General features: G+C 45.4%; 1 protein-coding gene across 1 annotated transcript in view; it reads left to right on the top strand.

Moving 5' to 3' along the window:
* The first annotated feature begins 14,831 nt into the window (after window positions 1-14,831).
* LOC115473388 (cerebellar degeneration-related protein 2-like) overlaps window positions 14,832-18,462 on the top strand; it is a 47,755-nt gene continuing 44,124 nt past the window's right edge. Inside the window, 1 exon segment of the mRNA XM_030208323.1 lies at window positions 14,832-15,668. Coding sequence (XP_030064183.1) covers window positions 15,590-15,668 — 79 coding nt within the window. The 5' untranslated portion in view covers window positions 14,832-15,589.

The raw sequence follows: 18,462 nt of genomic DNA, 5'->3' as shown, positions 1-18,462 counted from the left end.
GGGCTGAAGCAAGCTGGTGCGGATGGACAGGGATGAGCAGGGAGAGGCTGGGGGGGTAGGTAGGTCAATGGCTGACAAGTTAGTAGGTGGGCAAGTGGTTGACAAGCTAGTAGGCGGGTTGGGGCATGCTGGAGCCGGTGGACAAGAACGAGCAGGGAAATTCTGGAGAGCAGATAAGACAAGGGTTGACAAGTTAGCAGGCAGGCGAGTAAGTCAATGGCTGACAAGCTAGCAGGCAGGCTGGAACAAGCTGGTGCAGATGAGCAGGGAGAAGCTGGAGCAAGCAGGCTGGAGCAGATGGACTGGAACAGGCAGCAAGCAGGCTGGAGCAGATGGACTGGAACAGGCAGGGAGAAGCTGGTTCAAGTGGATCGGAGCACGCTGGAGCAGATTTACTGGAACAGGCAGCAAACAGGCAGCAAGCAAGCTGGAGCAGATGGACTGGAACAGGCAGGAACAAGCTGGTGCAGATGAGCAGGGAGAAGCTGGAGCAAGCAGGCTGGAGCAGATGGACTGGAACAGGCAGCAAGCAGGCTGGAGCAGATGTACTGGAACAGGCAGCAAACAGGCAGCAAGCAGGCTGGAGCAGATGGACTGGAACAGGCAGGGAGAAGCTGGTTCAGGTGGATCGGAGCACGCTGGAGCAGATGTACTGGAGCGGGCAGGCTGGCGCAGGTGTATTGGAATAAGCAGGGAGAAGCTGGTTCAGGCAGAGTGGAGCCGGTGTACTGGAACAAGCCGGGAGAAGCTGGTTCAGGCGGACTGGCACACGCTGGAGCAGATGTACTGGAGTAGGCAGGCTGGAGCAGGTGTACCGGAGTAGGCAGGCTGGAGCAGGTGTACTGGAGCAAGTAGGTGTACTGGAGCAGATGGGCTGGAACAAGCAGGGAGAAGCCTGACTGGAACACTGGAGCAAGCAGGAGAAGCTGGGTCGGCGTACTGGAGCAAGCTGGGATCGGCGTACTGGAACAAGCTGGGATCACGAGATGGGATCATGCAGACAGGAGTAGGCTTGGAGCAGGCGGACTGGAACACACTAGGGCAGGAACATGCTAGCAGGGAGAAGCTGGATCGGGCGGACTGGAACAGACTGGAGATGCTGGATCAGGCGGACTGGAGCAAGCTGGACTGGGACAAGCAGGGAGAAGCTGGATCAGGCGGGCTGGAGCGACTGGAGCAGATGGACTGGAACGAGCAGGGAGAAGCAGCTGGATCAGGCGGGCTGGAACAAGCAGGAAGAAGCTGGATCAGTTGGACCGGGACAGGCTAGTTGGTGGATAACGAAGGGGGGCAGGACGGATGGTACATTTATTTATTTATTTATTTGTATCCCACATTTTCCCACCTATTTGCAGGCTCAGTGTGGCTTACATACTACCGTAGACGCGATCGCCAATATCGGTTTGAACAAATACAAAGTGAGGTTGTAGTAAAGTTAGTTCTTATGTGAGTCATAAGGAAGAAGAGTTAAGTCACGTCCAGTATGAGCTTTGGTTTTGTTGTGTTGCTGGGTTAAGGCATTTACGTTGGATCGTTGGGGTACGCCCTTTTTGAACAAGATACTTTTTAGTAGTTTCCGGAAGTTCAGGTGGTCAAATGTTGTTCTCACGACGTTTGGTATTGCATTCCATAGCTGTGTACTTATATAGGAGAAGCTGGATGCATAGGTTGATTTGTACTTGAGACCTTTGCAGCTTGGGTGATGGAGATTTAGGTATGTTCATGTTGATCTTGATGTGTTTCTGGTCAGTAGGTCTATAAGGTCTGTCATATATCCCGGGGCTTCTCCGTAGATGATTTTATGAACCAGGGTGCAGATTTTGAACGCAATACGTTCTTTGATTGGGAGTCATTGTAGTTTTTCTCGTAGGGGGTTGGCGCTTTCGAATCTCGTTTTTCCAAATATAAGCCTGGCTGCTGTGTTTTGAGCAGTTTGGAGTTTCTTTATGATTTGTTCTTTGCATCCCGCATAGATTCCATTGCAGTAGTCCAGGTGGCTTAGTACCATAGATTGTACCAAGTTGCCGCTGCCCGGTTACCGCTGGGTTAGAGCGGGAGCCCTTTCTGCCACCTCAATGGGTGGTGGTATGGGTTCCCCCTCGAAATGGCCATGCAGCAAGTGCTTTACTTGCTGCACAGCCATTTCCTGCAGAAAATAAAGACTACCCTTTTACCAGCTGCGGTAAGTTGTGATCACAATAAGAGAGAGAGGAAAAAAATTTTCAATGCTTTTCTTGTCAAAGCATAGCCCTTGAAAAGCCTGCAAGCGAAACGGATGGGGCCGCCGATGGGCAACAGATAAGTGCTCAACCTTACTTTATATGTGAAAATAGCTGCTTTATAGCATCTCATAAAGAATTAGTAAAGGTTCTTCAATCAAACAAATTTGAAATTAGCATTGAGAAAATAAAAAAAAATTTTTGGTTAAAGGATAAGTAGAGGAGTGTGGTAGCCGTGTTAGTCCACTCTTAAGGTTATCAATAGAAATCAAACAAAGAAAACATGGAAAAGAAAATAAGATGATAAAGGATGGTTAAAGGATAAAAAAGAATAAAATTACTTTTGAAAATAAAATTGAAAATTGAAGTAATTGTTCTAAGCAAGGCTTTTATGACCAGTGATGAACACCACGCCCCCAGTTAAAGCCGCTGAAAATTGAAAGTAAGCGGTTGGGCGTTTTGAGGTCTTTTCCTTGCTTTTTTGGAAAAAACTTTTGAAATATTATGTAAGAAATCAAACAGTATATTTCCATATAGGTCTTATTGGATTCCTCTTTATCTGTCTGGTGACCTTATATCTTGGAGTCCTTTACGGTGATCCTCGCACTACTGTTTACTTGCTGCACAGCCATTTCCTGCAGAAAGAAAGACTACCCTTTTACCAGCTGCTGGTATAAAAGGGGGCCTCGGCGTGCATCAAACACACGATGCCAGCACAGGCCCCCTTTTGCCACAGCTGGTAAAAGGGGCGCCTACTGAACAAAAGTCAACTATTCACTGAAGAAAATGCTCGAGCAGTGCGTGTTCAACTCAGTAGACGCTGAAATCTGTGGCAGAGAATATGGAGGAGATACGTGCAATTGCCACTGAACCAGGTGCAAGGAAGCAGTTCTTGTCCAAATTTTGCACAATTGATGACTCCCTGCTGGAAGAAGTTGTTATGGTGTTGGAACCATTTGGCAGGGCTACAAACGAACTGTCGACAGATACTAAGCCTTCACTACATCTGGCGATCTGATATCAGTTGAAACAGCATCTTGACAACCATACGATAGCATCCTTCAAGAATCATCTTGCAGATCACCCGGATCTCTATTTCACAGTTACAGAGACTCACTTGGCAGCAACGTTGCTGGATCCAAGGCTGAAAGGTTGTTTAGATCTGATGACAGTCGAAGGGTGGAATAGTGCTATAAACAGACTGCGAACACTTGACAACCAGATCAAGCCGTGGTCAAGGTGCAGCCAATTGCCAACCCACCAACAAAACTTTCTGAATATGTCATCTTCCTGGCTCCAGGCTTTGGAGGTCATCCAGAATGCAGCAGCTCGGTTAATTACCGGAGTACCAAAGTCGGAACATATTATTCCAGTGTGAAAGTATTGGCATGGCTTCCTGTAATGTACAGAGTTTTCTTCAAGGTGCTTGTACTGATTCATCAGTGTATATTTGGAACTGCTTCCTATTTTTGTAATGTTCTGAAGATGAATAAACCTAGATGAGTGTTAAGATCAGCGACATCTCAAAACTTGTCTGCAAATAGGTGGGAAAATGTGGGATACAAATGCAGCAAATAAATAAATAAATACATTTTGTCTGCCTTTTGCACATGCTATCATTATGTGGAAAACAAGATGTTAGCATTTTCAATTGTTGGTCCATCATTGTGGAATGCTGTACCGGGACTTTTGAGATCTTGTGACAACGTTCAACAATTCAAACGATTTTTGAAGACTCACTATTTTGAAGGCTTTTTTTGGGAAGAATGAGGGGTATTGTAATGGCCATTTTTTTTTTGGTTAATTGATGAATGTATTTATTATTATTATTGTTGGTTATGTTTTTGTGTTTTATTGATTATGTATGTTTTTCTTGTTACCCACTTTGGGCAAAGGCAGGATACAATATAATAACATAACTTACAAAATAAAATTTATTTTGGAGGACTTATTCAAGAGCAGGAAAAAGTTTCAGTGATCAGTGAAGTGCTACATACATATCGAGCTCAGACAAGGAATTCTGCTCATCTCTTACTACCTACTGGCAACAGAAGTCCATGTGTGGCTGAAACTGACACATGTTGCCTGTTCCCTGCTTGGAATGCCTGCCACCAGCAATCATCAGAAACGTTCTTTTTCTGTTGCAGGACGAAACAATTGAGAAATGTAGAATGGAACTGAGCTCTGGCTCTCTAGATGGTTTATTCCTTTTTTAAATAGGTTGAATGATAGCTTTCTCAGAGTTCCTGTTAATACATAACATACTTTTTCTTGCATATTTGACAAAGTTATGCATATTTTTATAGGATACATTTTTATGTTTGTTTGAACTTATAAGATCTTTTAAATGCAGGTTGGGTTAGGGCAGGGCCGGTCTTAGCAATTGTGGGGCCTGTGCAGACCAGTTTGGTGGGGCCCCTCAGCTCCTAGTGGTTAGTGCAGTGGACTTTGATCCTGGGAACTGAGTTCGATTCCTACTGTAGCTCCTTGTGACTCTGGGCAAGTCACTTAACCCTCCATTGCCCCTGGTACAAAATAAGTACCTGAATATATGTAAACCACTTTGAATGTAGTTGCAAAAAACCTCAGAAAGGTAGTATATCAAGTCCCATATTTCCCTTTCCCTTTCCTTGCCTATCCCTGCCCCACCTAGCTCCTCCCCAGCTAGCCCCACCCTTTTTGACAAGAGTTTATTTTTTTTTTATGTGCATTGCCCCAGCTCCTTGCCTAGCCCTGCCCCCACCTGCCCCTGCCCCCTTTTGACAAGATATTTATTTTGTGTATTTATATGCACTCCCCCACCCCCGAGCCTCAGGGTGCCCTCCCTAAACTTACCTTAATGCACCTTAGTAGTCCAGTGGCCTCTTCAGGGCAGGAAAGAACAACACTGTACCCTGGCCACTGCTCTGCTCATTGCCATCGCTTCTTCAAAATGGCTGCCAAGAGTTCCGCTTGAAGTCTTAGCAGTCATTTTGAAGAATGTGGCAATGGCAGCGGGCAGGAAAGAGTTGGATTCTTTCCTGTCCTGAAGAGGCCACTAGACCACCAGGGTGCGTTGTGTTAAGGTAGGTTCGGGGAGGGACCCCTGGAAGTGCGAGGCCCTGTGCAGCTGCACCTGTTGCTCCTGCCTAAGACCGGCCCTGGGTATGGGAATGAGAGAGAAAACTATGGTGTGATGCCAATATGATGGGGATGGTGTGGGGACAGAAAAAGAATTGACTGAGGATGGTGAGGGGACAGTAGCAATATGATGGGGATGGGGATGGGGATGGGATGGAATAGAATTGATTGGGAACGGACTGAATTATGCCCCTGTGCACACCTCTAGACCAAAGCCACCATTTTGAACCCAGAACAGTCGCATAACAGGAGTAATGAGGGTCTCTTCCTCACCCATCCACTAGATTACCAGGGAGACCACTGGGGGAGTCATAGGTGAGGTCAGGAATTGCAAAAGGAGAGCTTAGGGGGCGTTTTTGGTTAGAAGGGGTCTATTGGGGGAGTTTACTGTCTGGGGGTACTATTCAGGGGGGGTTGAGCTGCACTGCTGCAGCAGCTGCATTTTGTTTTTTGTTTGTGCCAGGGCCCGAGTTACACAAGTGCAATTCACTATCTCCCATGTATGTAACATGGGTGCCTGTGTGATACATGTCTGCCCTGTGTGGTGAATTCAGGGCAAATGCTGGCCAAGTCACCTGCTTTTATCACATAGCACCCCTTAGCTTAGCAGGGCCGTGCCAACACGGTAAGCGAGGTAAGCATGGCAGGGGGGGCGCTTCCCTCTGGGGGGCGCCGCCGCACCATGCTCACCTCGCTCGCCCTCCCCCCAAAATCCCTTTTCTTTTTTTTTCCTTTTTAAATGTACCTCCGTAGCGGTTCCGGCAGCGCAGCGTCAGTGAAGGAGGCGGCGCTCCCGACGTCGCTAGCCTTCCCTTCGCTGTGTTCCGCCTTCTTCTGACATCATTTCCTTGATGTCAGAAGAAGGCGGAACATAGCGAAGGGAAGGCTAGCGACGTCGGGAGCACCGCCTCCTTCACTGACACTGCGCTGCCGGAACCGCCACGGAGGTAAATTTAAAAAGAAAAAAAAGAAAAGGGATGTTGGGGGGAGAGAAGAGGGCGGGCAGTTGAACAATGGGAGCGGGAGGGCAGGGGGAGAGACGAGAGCATGGATGCGAGGGGGGGGTCATGGAAGGGAGAGAGGGGAATTGCTGGAAAAGGATGAATGGAGGGGGCAGGGACAGAGGAGCATGGATGGGCATGGATTGGGAGGGCAGGGCTCAGGGAGAGAGGGGAATTGCTGGAAAAGGATGAATTGAGGGGGCAGGGGACAGAGGGGCATGGATTGGGAGGGCAGGGCTCAGGGAGAGAGGGGAATTGCTGGAAAAGGATGAATGGAGGGGGCAGGGGACAGAGGAGCATGGATGGGCATGGATTGGGAGGGCAGGGCTCAGGGAGAGAGGGGAATTGCTGGAAAGGATGAATGGAGGGGGCAGGGGACAGAGGAGCATGGATGGGCATGGATTGGGAGGGCAGGGCTCAGGGAGAGAGAGGAATTGCTGGAAACGGATGAATGGAGGGGGCAGGGGACAGAGGAGCATGGATGGGAGGGCAGGGCTCAGGGAGAGAGGAGAAATTGCTGGACATAGAGGGGAGGGAAGAAAGATGAAGGAGAGGAAATGAGGGAAAAGGAAGAGAGGAGAAAAACTGCACATGGATTGAAGAAAATAGGCAGAAGCTGAGGACCAGAAATGAAGAAGAAAGGAGGAAAGGAAAGAAATAAATGGAAAGGAAGCCCTGGAAACGGAGTTAAGAGGACAGATAGCAGCAGAATCAGATACTGGGCCAGCATGATCAGAAAAAGAAAGTCACCAGACAACAAAGGTAGAAAAAAATCATTTTATTTCATTTTAGTGTTTGGGAATATGTCCACTTTGAGAATTTACATCTGCTATCTTATTTTGCAATGTATAGCAATTTGTTTCTAAGAATATTGCTGACAATTCCTGTCAGTGTGGCAAGTGGTGAGCGATCATTTTCACGGGGGGGGGGGGGGGGGGGCGCCGCCGCCAACTGATAGTCTGCAGGGGGGGGCGCCAACTGATAGTCTGCAGGGGGCGCCAGAGACCCTAGGCACGGCCCTGCAGCTTAGAGCCTGATTATTAAGGGGCATAGTTATCAATGTAGGCTACTGTTAAGACATGTTATTTCACTGTTAATCCCAGTTATTAGTAACTAGGTTTCATTGTATAAAATAGGACTTGTGCTAAAACAGCACAAATTAGTGGTTAAAACAACATGTCTTAACAGTTGCCCACATTGATAACTTCCCCCCTTAGTGTGAAGAGTTTCAGTGTCTGGTAGCCAGAGATGATATTGTGATGTCATAATGCCTCATTCCACCAATGCCTAAGAGCCAACCTTATCACTGATGTCACAATGGCTTCCTGGCTCACTTTTATTACATATAGCAGTGATTTTGGTTTCTAGATACATTTCTTTTTTTTTTTCTTTAATTAAGGGGGAAGTTATCAACATGGGCTATTATTAAGACACTAGTGGAACCCAGCCCATTTCTTCAACAATGAAACGGGCCCTAGAAAGGCTCTCTTGTAAGCAATTTTTTTGTCTCTCCATGCCCTCCCCTCCCCTCCATGTCCAGCGATTCTCCTCTTCCCTGCCCTCCCATCCGTGTCCCGTGATTCTCTCTTCCTTTGTACCTCATCATTTTCTGGCTGGCCTGGCTGGCTTCCCTTCCGTTGGCAACATCCTGACGTCAGCTCGCCTCCAGCGTTCCCTTCCCTCTCACTGTTCCGCCCTCTGATGTCATCACGTTTTGACGCGAGGGCGGGGCAGTGAGGGGGAATGGAACGCTAGAGGCTGGCTGACGTCATCAGGTGTTACAAACCCAGGCAGCCAGACAGCGATGGAACGTTGGAGTTGCAAATTATTATATAGTATATTTAACTCCAGCTATTTGATACTAGTTCCCATTGCAGAAAATGGGACCTGTGCTAAAATAGCACAAGTTAGTGGAAAAACAACCTGTCATCAATGTAGGCTTCCATTAAGACAGGTTGTTTTTCCATTAAAGCCTACATTGATAAATGTGCCCCTAAGAGACCTGTTACTAAGCTGCGCTGTAGGCGCGCAAACGTTTTAGCGTGTGCTAAAACTTAGCATGCACTAACGCTAAAGACACCCATAGGAATATAATGGGTGTCTCTATCATTAGCGTGTGCTCATTTTTAGCACATGCTAAAAAGTTCGCGTTCCTACAGCTTGGCTTAATAAACAGGGCTCTAAGTGTTTCCCCATAGACAAAGGCTGGAAAAAGCACTTTAGTAAATCTGGGGAAAGACTGCCAGTATTAATGAAAACGCCTGAATTATTGTATTGTTTAAATCTGAGGAAAACATTACAATCAGGAGGACTTATAGCCTTATTCATTGTTAAACATTAATGTGAAGTGCTGTGTGAAATGTCTACTGTCTGGATTGTGTAAAGTTTTGTCAGTTTGATTTATAAGGATCAGAAAGGCTTAGTAGCACAAAGGCAAACCCAGGATAATATATAGATAGTTGGGAAGGTAATACATAAATCTCAGGCAGATAAAATGCCAACTTGATGTTCATTGTCAGATAGTGAGAAAGCTTTTCTACAATGCAGACTGGCAAATTATGCAGTGAACACTGAAGAAAATCAGATTTGGCAAAAACGTCATGAATTAGTAAGCAAATTATATAAAACCCTTCTCGCCCCTATTACTTAAAACCCCTGGCCATTGTTATTGATAAACATTTATATAGCACTTTCCTAGAACAACCATTCAAAGTGGTTTACAAATCATAAAAAGAAAATTGCATAATTTAAAGTTAAAAAGTAGAGGAGTGTGGTAGCCGTGTTAGTCCACTCACGGCTACCACACTCCTCTACTTAAGATGGAAGATACCACATACAGCCGCATGAAAAAGCAAATGAACAAACTTTTGGAAAAAGAAACAAAAGTGAACAGTCATCTTTACTTTCTGACACACCCTGTCAGACTGTCATAGTAATGCTTGAATGTTTTCACTTATATACACTGTCAGCTAGCACATTTGCTTATTTCCGATCTGAGGAAGAAGGGCAACCTTCGAAAGCTAATCAAGAAACGTATTAAGTTATGTCCGATAAAAAAGGTATCATCTTATTTTCTTTTCCGTGTTTTATTTTGTTTGATTTCTATAGATTTTACATGGAATGTTGCTATTCCACTAGCAACATTCCATGTAGAAGTCGGCCCTTGTAGATCACCAATGTGGCCACGCAGGCTTCTGCTTCTGTGAGTCTGACGTCCTGCACGTACGTACGTACGTGCAGGACGTCAGACTCACAGAAACAGAAGCCTGCGCAGTCTTCTACATGGAATGTTGCTAGTGGAATAGCAACATTCCATGTAGAATGTCCAATAGTAGCAACATTCCATGTAGAATCTCCAATAGTATCTATTTTACTGTCATAGTAATGCTTGAATGTTTTCACTTATATACACTGTCAGCTAGCACATTTGCTTATTTCCGATCTGAGGAAGAAGGGCAACCTTCGAAAGCTAATCAAGAAATGTATTAAGTTATGTCCAATAAAAAAAGATATAGTAGAATTGGAAAAGGTACAGCGAAGGGCGACGAAAATGATAGTGGGGGATGGGACGACTTTCCTATGAAGAGAGGCTGAGAAGGCTAGGGCTTTTCAGCTTGGAGAAGAGACGGCTGAGGGGAGATATGATAGAAGTGTATAAAATAATGAGTGGAATGGATCGGGTGGATGTGAAGCGACTGTTCACGCTATCCAAAAATACTAGGACTAGAGGGCATGAGTTGAAGCTACAGTGTGGTAAATTTAAAACGAATCGGAGAAAATTTTCTTCACCCAACGTGTAATTAGACTCTGGAATTCATTGCCGGAGAACGTGGTACGGGCGGTTAGCTTGACGGAGTTAAAAAGGGGTTAGATAGATTCCTAAAGGACAAGTCCATAGACCGCTATTAAATGGACTGGAAAAATTCCTCATTTTTAGGTATAACTTGTCTGGAATGTTTTTACGTTTGGGGAGCGTGCCAGGTGCCCTTGACCTGGATTGGCCACTGTCGGTGACAGGATGCTGGGCTAGATGGACCTTTGGTCTTTCCCAGTATGGCACTACTTATGTACTTATGTACTTATCTTATTTTCTTTTCCATGTTTTATTTTGTTTGATTTCTATTGATAAAGTTAAAAAGAAAATTGCATAAACATAATTAAAATTAGAGAAAGTATAACAACACAATAAAACAACAAATATAAAGAAATGAAAACAATTGATGAAATAACCAACTTTCGTAAATCTCTGAAGACATATGTCTTCAACAAGGCCTACAAAGAAAGCCCATAATCCACTGAACACTTTGCCAACCCAACCAGTTAAGACAATTTACCTTCTATACTCACCCACCTTACTCTCCTCTACACCCTCACATTTCTTTACCCTCACTTAATCTTAATACATCACTAATGATATCTAATATCCTGTAATGTTAATGTCATACAAGACTATGTAAGCCACATTGAGCCTGCAAATAGGTGGGAAAATGTGGGATACAAATGTAATAAATAAACAGATCCAATGGAGCTTGCAATGATCAAAACATAATAACATGGGAAATAATAGCAGATAAAGACCTGTACGGCCCATCTAGTTTGCTCAGTAAGATGGCCCTGTGCAGGACACCCAATCTGGGGCTGATGCGGAAAATTTCCCATGCAGTTACCACGAGTTAGCAATACAGAAAGGGTGTCAATATGGGTGTTAACTCACACAGAAACCCTGACCACACACCGTATTAAAATGAATGCAAATCCAGTGATTAGCCAACCTGCAGTATGAAAACAAAATGTTTTGGACATTCGGCTAATGGGGGAAAATTTTTCACTAGGTCCAAGGCAGTGTAGAAGGGTTGGTTGAGAGGAGCGGGTGTCTACTGGCACCACTCCTCTTCCCCCCCCCCCCCCCATCCAACCACCCTGCCCAAAATAGCTTGCATCAGTCCCCCTGGGGTCTAGTGGCCCAACTTGATGACCCAACCCCCTTCCTACAGAACATTTTCCCTTGTGGTCTAGTGACCCCCCTCCTTGCCCCCATACACAATCCCCTTTTCTTGACTAAAAAAAGTTAAATACCTGGTGTCTAGTGGCACTCTCCCATGCCCCAACCCATCCCATAGGACCACCCGAGCCCACCCACCATACCTTAAATGGGAGACAGGAGTGATTCCCATTCTCCTGCCTCCAGTGTTGCCATCTTGAAAAATGATGGCATCCTGCATTCTCTTATATGATGAACAAACCCCACTCTGTGCATCCCCAGGATGCACTGCACAGAGTAGGGCACTGTCATTTCTCACAATGGCAACGCCAGAGTCAGGTTAGTCTCAGTTGTAAGGCTGTCACTCTAGGGGTGTTAACCCTGGTTTAGTGGCTGTGAAGAAAAGTTCAGCTTGGATTCCTGATGACGCTATATTTTAGTGAATCATAGATCTGTGTTGAGTTCAGTCCTGTTGGAGTTTAGTTGCGGACACTCTTTCCTGCATGTTCCTTGGACTATGGAGCTTTTATTTGACCAAGACTGAGCTTCTCATCTTTTCCCCTAAACCAACCTCTCCTCCTCCCCCATTCTCTATTTCTGTGGATAACACTCTCATCCTTCCTGTCTCATCAGCTCGTATCCTTGGGGTCATCTTCAACTCCTCCCTCTCCTTCTCTACACATATTCAATAGACTGCTAAAACCTGTCGTTTCTTTCTCTATAATATCAGCAAAATTCGCCCTTTCCTTTCTGAGCACACTACCAGAACCCTCATCCACACTCTTATCACCTCTCGCTTAAACTATTGCAACTTGCTTCTCACAGGTCTCCCACTTAGCCATCTCTCTCCAATCTGTTCAAAATTCTGCTGCACGACTAATATTCCACCAGTGTCGTTATGCTCATATTAGCCCTCTCCTCAAGTCACTTCACTGGCTTCCTATCCGTTTCCGCATACAGTTCAAACTCCTCTTATTGACCTATAAGTGCATTCACTCTGCAGCTCCTCAGTACCTCTCCACTCTCATCTCTCCCTACATTCCTCCCCGGGAACTCAGTTCACTGGGTAAATCTCTCTTATCTGCATCCTTCTCCTCCACTGCTAACTCCAGACTCCGTTCCTTTTATCTTGCTGCACCATATGCCTGGAATAGACTTCCTGAGCCAGTACGTCAAGCTCCATCTCTGGCCATCTTCAAATCTAAGCTAAAAGCCCACCTTTTTGATGCTGCTTTTAACTCCTAACCCTTATTCACTTGTTCAGAACCCTTATTTTATCATCCTCACTTTAATATTCCCTTATCTCTTGTTTGTCCTGTTTATCTGTCCTAATTAGATTGTAAGCTCTGTCGAGTAGGGACTGTCTCTTCATGTTCAAGTGTACAGCGCTGCGTACATCTAGTAGTGCTTTAGAAATGATTAGTAGTAGTTATTTTGATGCTCCGTATCACCCATGTTGCAGTAAATAGTGATTAAAACCCGTACTCCATCGCTATTTTTTTTAAGTCATCTTTCCTGTTAGTACATGAGCCAGTCACCACTCACACACGGACAGGAAGGGTGATATTTAGCAATGAGTTGCAGATTACTGCTGCAATTTTAACAGGAACAGGAAAGTAATGCTAACGCCGGACAGGCCCCCCTTGGATGCCAGCCCCTGGGGAATTTCCCCCCCCCCCCCCGCCCCCCCTCTCGGCGGCCCTGGTCTGCGCCACAACTAAATTTAGTCATGCGAACAGGCGCACAGCCTATTCTATAAACCATGTGGAAATTTAAGTGTATTCTAAAAAGTATGCCTAAATTTAGGCATATTTTATAAAATATATCTAGACATATTTTTTCAATATGGACTTTTTTTTAGGCCTGATATATAGAATCTAGCACCATAGTCTTACTTCAGTTTAGGAAAAGAGCCCCCTAAGTTTCTGTTTGAGCCAAGGGAGAGTTAGGTAACTTGCCCAACATGGCATGAAGTGGCAATGGCATTTGAACCCTGGCTTCCCTCTCAGCCCTTTTCTCTAACCATTAGGCCGCTCCACCATGGATAGGCAATGCTCTCATTAGATTAGGAGAAACTTTTTTTTAATGATTTTAAAACTGCTTCTAACATATACACTACTACTACTACTGCTTATCATTTCTATAGCGCTACTAGACGTACGCAGCACTGTACACTTGAACATGAAGAGACAGTCCCTGCTCGACAGAGCTTACAATCTAATTAGGACAAACAGGACAAATAAGAGATAAGGGAATATTAAAGTGAGGATGATAAAATAAGGGTTCTGAACAAGTGAATAAGGGTTAGGAGTTAAAAGCAGCATCAAAAAGGTGGGCTTTTAGCTTAGATTTGAAGACGGCCAGAGATGGAGCTTGATGGACCGGCTCAGGAAGTCTATTCCAGGCATATGGTGCAGCAAGGTAAAAGGAACGGAGTCTGGAGTTAGCAGTGGAGGAGAAGGGTGCAGATAAGAGAGTTTTACCCAGTGAACTATACAGTAGTGTGTGTGGCTCAAAATATATATAAGGTAGTATGTGGTGGAGCATGCCAGCTTCCCTCGCCAGGGGCGTAGCCAGACAACAAATTTTGGGTGGGCCTAGGCAAGAAGTGGGTGGGCGCCAAGTGTTCTCTCCCCCCCCCCCCCCCCCCCCCCCCCCCCCCCCCCGCCCCACCAAAAATATCTCTCAGTTGGCAGGAAAATGCTTCTTTCCACCTTGGCAGTCTGCAGCAGGCAAGCGCTGAAAACTGAGCATGCACAGGTGCCGGTATCATGGAGAGTAGTGCTTTCGTTACCATCAGGGGGAAGTCTTCAGCTGACGGAGCTTGGGATCCCCACTAGCTACCACTAAACGTGTGTTACTGCTGGGTGGGCCTTAGCTCTAAGCGGATGGGCCCCAGCCCACCCAGGCGCATCTGTGGCTACGCCACTGTCATCCCCCCCCCCCCCAAATGGATTGGATCCTGTTTGCTGTTACATCTGACATAGCTCCTGAATTCCTTTTGGCTGCTTTACATCCGCAGTCCCCCTTCCGCCCAGGATCGGCTAGCCAAAGCGCTCCAGATTTGCCGAACAGTTGAAACAGCCCTGGGTTTACACCATTGCCTATAGGGACTTGTAGTTACAATTTCCCAGTGATATGGCCTAAGAAAACCAAGGCAAGTCTTTACATGCAGTGGGATAAACTAGGATTGGATGAACCTTGTTTAGCCAGTTGGCAAAGTACCTCCTCCTCCCTCTCTGGAGTAGGGCTGTGCCCCATTGACGTTTCACAGAAATCATTCTGGATGCTGCAGTGAGTCTGATATCAAATAACGTCTTTCAGCTAAGTGGAAAGGGGGGGGGGGGAGTATTGCGAAGAAACACAAATAAAATTCCATTTGTACAGATTGTTTGCAGAGGGGGACTGCCATTTCCAACCAATCTCTCTGTGAGACTGTGAGTGAGCGACCAGCAAGCTGGCTGCAAACACCTCCCATTGACGGCAACTGAAGCTAACGTGAGTCAAACAGTGACAGCCCTCTCTCCCAATAAACCTCCTTCGCTCTCTCCCCTTCTCTCTCGTCGTGTGCTAGAGGAAGGGGAGGGATTGATCGCTTCGTGTAGCACAGATCATGCATCCCGGTTTCCTCTGACAGCTAAACCTTGGATGCAGGGGAAAGGGGGAGGCTTTATTTTCCTGCAGTGCGATGCTAGAGGTCTCCACTGGACCTCGCCTCTGAGAAGGCCTTGCTTTCTCTCCTTCTTTTGGTGCATGCCCAACGTCATGCTACAAAGCAGCCTGCAGTGGAGGAGAGCTCTGCTTAATCCCTTAAAAAATAGCCATAAGCAGTGTAAGAGAAAGGAAATGGAAGCAGGAAGAAAGACGGACTGAAAGGGAGAAAATCAGGAGGAAGAGCAGCTCGGATTGTATCTAGAATCCCTGCCATACCAGGGAAGGATAGATGGACAGAGAGAGTCACAGATGCAAGCCGACCCTGGTACCAGCGCAGACTGGACAGACAGCTCAGCATTGTCTTGCCTTAAACACTACCGCCTCTTCATCTGCCCTGCCCCAGTTTGGCCATTGTCAAACTTGACCCATGCCTGGTGTGGTCAGCATCCAACCTGCCTAAGCCGGTCGACGTCATCTAGCCAATACTGTATCTGCATCCTGCATCCTGCAAACAGATCTTTGTTTTGTTTCTTGCCTTATTCTCCTTTCCAGCTCCACTGAACATCCTGCCCTTTTTTTCCTATAATATTTCAATCTGTTTCTCTGGAGTGCTGATGCTGAGTGCTGGAAGAATGGAAGAGTTTCAAAGTGAGGAAGAGGAGCCCTGGTATGATCAGCAGGACCTAGAACAGGGTAAGGGAAAAAAACTATTAAAAAAAAAAGATACAGCCTCTTTTTATCCAGGTTTAATCTTATAAGAAATGAAAAGCTTGAGAGGTAAAACCTTACAGCATCCACAAGTTTATGGACACTTGGGGAGGTTTATTTATTGGTTTTTACCTCTGCTGCTAGTAAATCACAAGAATTAAAGCTGCAGTGTCAAAATTTAAGTAGGTTTGCAGCTTAAGAAAATGCACTTCGTTTCTAAACATTTTTCTGAGATGCGTAAAATCCACATTTAAATATATTTTTCCTAAGGTTGACGTCTATTATCCATTAGCTTTCCATGCCATTAGAATTTGGAACTTTCTTCCACATCATATTCATTCTTCTGCCTCTTGTTGTTTTGGGGGGGGGGGGGGGAAACCTGAAAACTTATCATTTTGCAAAATATGTTTTGTGAATTTAGGAGATTGATTTGTAGAGGTATACTTTTTATTTTGGTATCTATATGACTGTTGTGCTTGGGTCTTTTTGTTACCTGCCTTGTGCCATTTTTTTAAAGAATTTGGCAGGATACAAGCCTCTAATATAGTATTATCCATTTTTTTTAATTTAAAAAGTGTTGTCAGCGTACTCAGTGCTGTACAATCACATAGACAATGAAGACTAACCCCCAGCTTCTATATAGCGCGGCGCGGATTCTGTAACAATGAACATAGCTTAACAAGCTAATGAGCACTGATAACAGCACTTAAGCAATAATGTGCACTAATTGGCACTGATTATAATTTAGGGGCACAACTCACTAATAGTGACAGGGCAGTCGAGGACGTCCAAAATGTGGACGTTTCTGCAATGGGCAGTTAAGGACACCCAAAATTGGATGTTTCTATGAGAAAGACGTCTTTCTCAAAGAAACATCCAATTTTGGACGTCCTTAACTGCCCATTGCCGAAATGTCCAAAATTTGGACGTCCTCGACTGCCCCGTCACAGAAACGTCCAAATTGTGGACGTCCTCAACTGCCTTCGCTGGCAGGTTTGTTGTAGGGGGGAATGGGGGCCTGCCAGCATGCAAATGATCTGCAATGATCTGCAAACCCTAACTCCAGCTCAGAGCTGGCGTAGGGTTTGTTGCGACCAGCGACCCAATCTTTGGCACGCTGGACGCAGATCATTGGGGATGAATGCGTTAAACGCTGATTAGCATGCATTTGCATGCTACTTGCGCTAACAGCCCTCGAGCGCGTTGTTTCACGTGCTCGAGGGCTCTGATCATGGGGCAGTAGCAAACACCAGCGCTAACAGCCTCTAGCGCCGGCGTTTGCTTTTGATCATCTGGTTGTAAGAGTATTCAGTAACAATGTGCGCTGAACTTCTAACGCGTGCAGGCAAAAAGGGGCATGGTTTGGGCGCGGAAATGGATGATTCGAGGGCATTCTAAAATTTACATGCCTAGTTACAGAATATGGCCCAGTGCACCTAAATCTACGTGCTGGGATTTTACGCCACATTTTCATTGGTGTAAATGGATGCACGTAGATTTAAGCGCTGAAATATCAACTAAGTGTATTCTATCATCAGCGCCTAAATCTAGGCATCGATTATACAATACGCTTAGTTGGCACTGGTTTCACTAACCAATATTTTAGGCACCATGTATAGAATCTCTCCCTAAACGTTCTCTGCTATGAGTCCCAGTGATAGCGCACACAGCAGAAACTGTTGAACAAGGTGAGGGCGTTTAAAAATAAGAGACAATGTAACTAACTAGAACACAAGAGGAAACATACATAAAAACAACTGTCAAACATGAACTTAATATGAAATTTATACACCCATCTTTTATATAGTAGAATTTGATAGAGTGGTGGACTTTGGTCCTGGGGAACTGGGTTGGATTCCCACTGTAGGCACAGGCAGCTCCTTGTGACTCTGGGCAAGTCACTTAACCCTCCATTGCCCCAGGCACAAATAAGTACCTGTATATAATATGTAAGCCGCATTGAGCCTGCTATGAGTGGGAAAGCGCGGGATACAAATGTAACAACAACATGGAATGTTGCTACTATTGGAGATTCTAGATGGAATGTTGCTACTATTGAGATTCTGTTGCTACTATTTGAGATTCTACATGGAATGTTAATGTTGCTATTCCACTAGCAACATTCCATGTAGAAGCCTGCCCTTGCAGCCGCGCAGGCTTCGGTTTCTGTGAGGCTGACAGGACGTCAGACTCACAGAAACAGAAGCCTTTGTGGCCACATTGCGTGGCCTAGTGGTTAGGGTGGTGGACTTTGGTCCTGGGGAACTGGGTTCAATTCCCACTGCAGGCACAGGCAGCTTCTAGTGACTCTAGGCAAGTCACTTAACCCTCCATTGCCCCAGGTACAAATAAGTACCTGCATATAATATATAAGCCACATTGAGCCTATAAGTGGGAAAGCACAGGGTACAAATGTAATAAATATATTATCAGTCACCTTTTCTAAGGCTCAAGGTGACATACAGATTTGTACAGTTTACATTACAAAACAAATTGAAACACACATATTATATATCCAGAAAGCTGACAAATCTTTCATACCACAAAGAAAAAAAAAGAAATCCCAACTACAATGTTGCCTTAAAACTGTGTGGGAGTTCACTGCCTGTGCTTTTAATTATTCTGTGGGATACCCAAAGGACCTGCCTGCCCTGTGTGATTGAACCACCAGATTGCAGTTCTACCCCTAACAATTAGAGCAGTCAGTGGGCTTTCCTGCTGCTTAGGGGGATGTTGCATCCATACATATATAATAGTGAGTTTGCTTGTGAGTATGGTG

This window comes from Microcaecilia unicolor, chromosome 6 (assembly GCF_901765095.1).
Source record: "Microcaecilia unicolor chromosome 6, aMicUni1.1, whole genome shotgun sequence".
Taxonomy (NCBI): Eukaryota; Metazoa; Chordata; class Amphibia; order Gymnophiona; family Siphonopidae; genus Microcaecilia; species Microcaecilia unicolor.
Note: the sequence above shows the minus strand (reverse complement) of the source record. Positions and strands in the feature narration are given on the sequence as shown.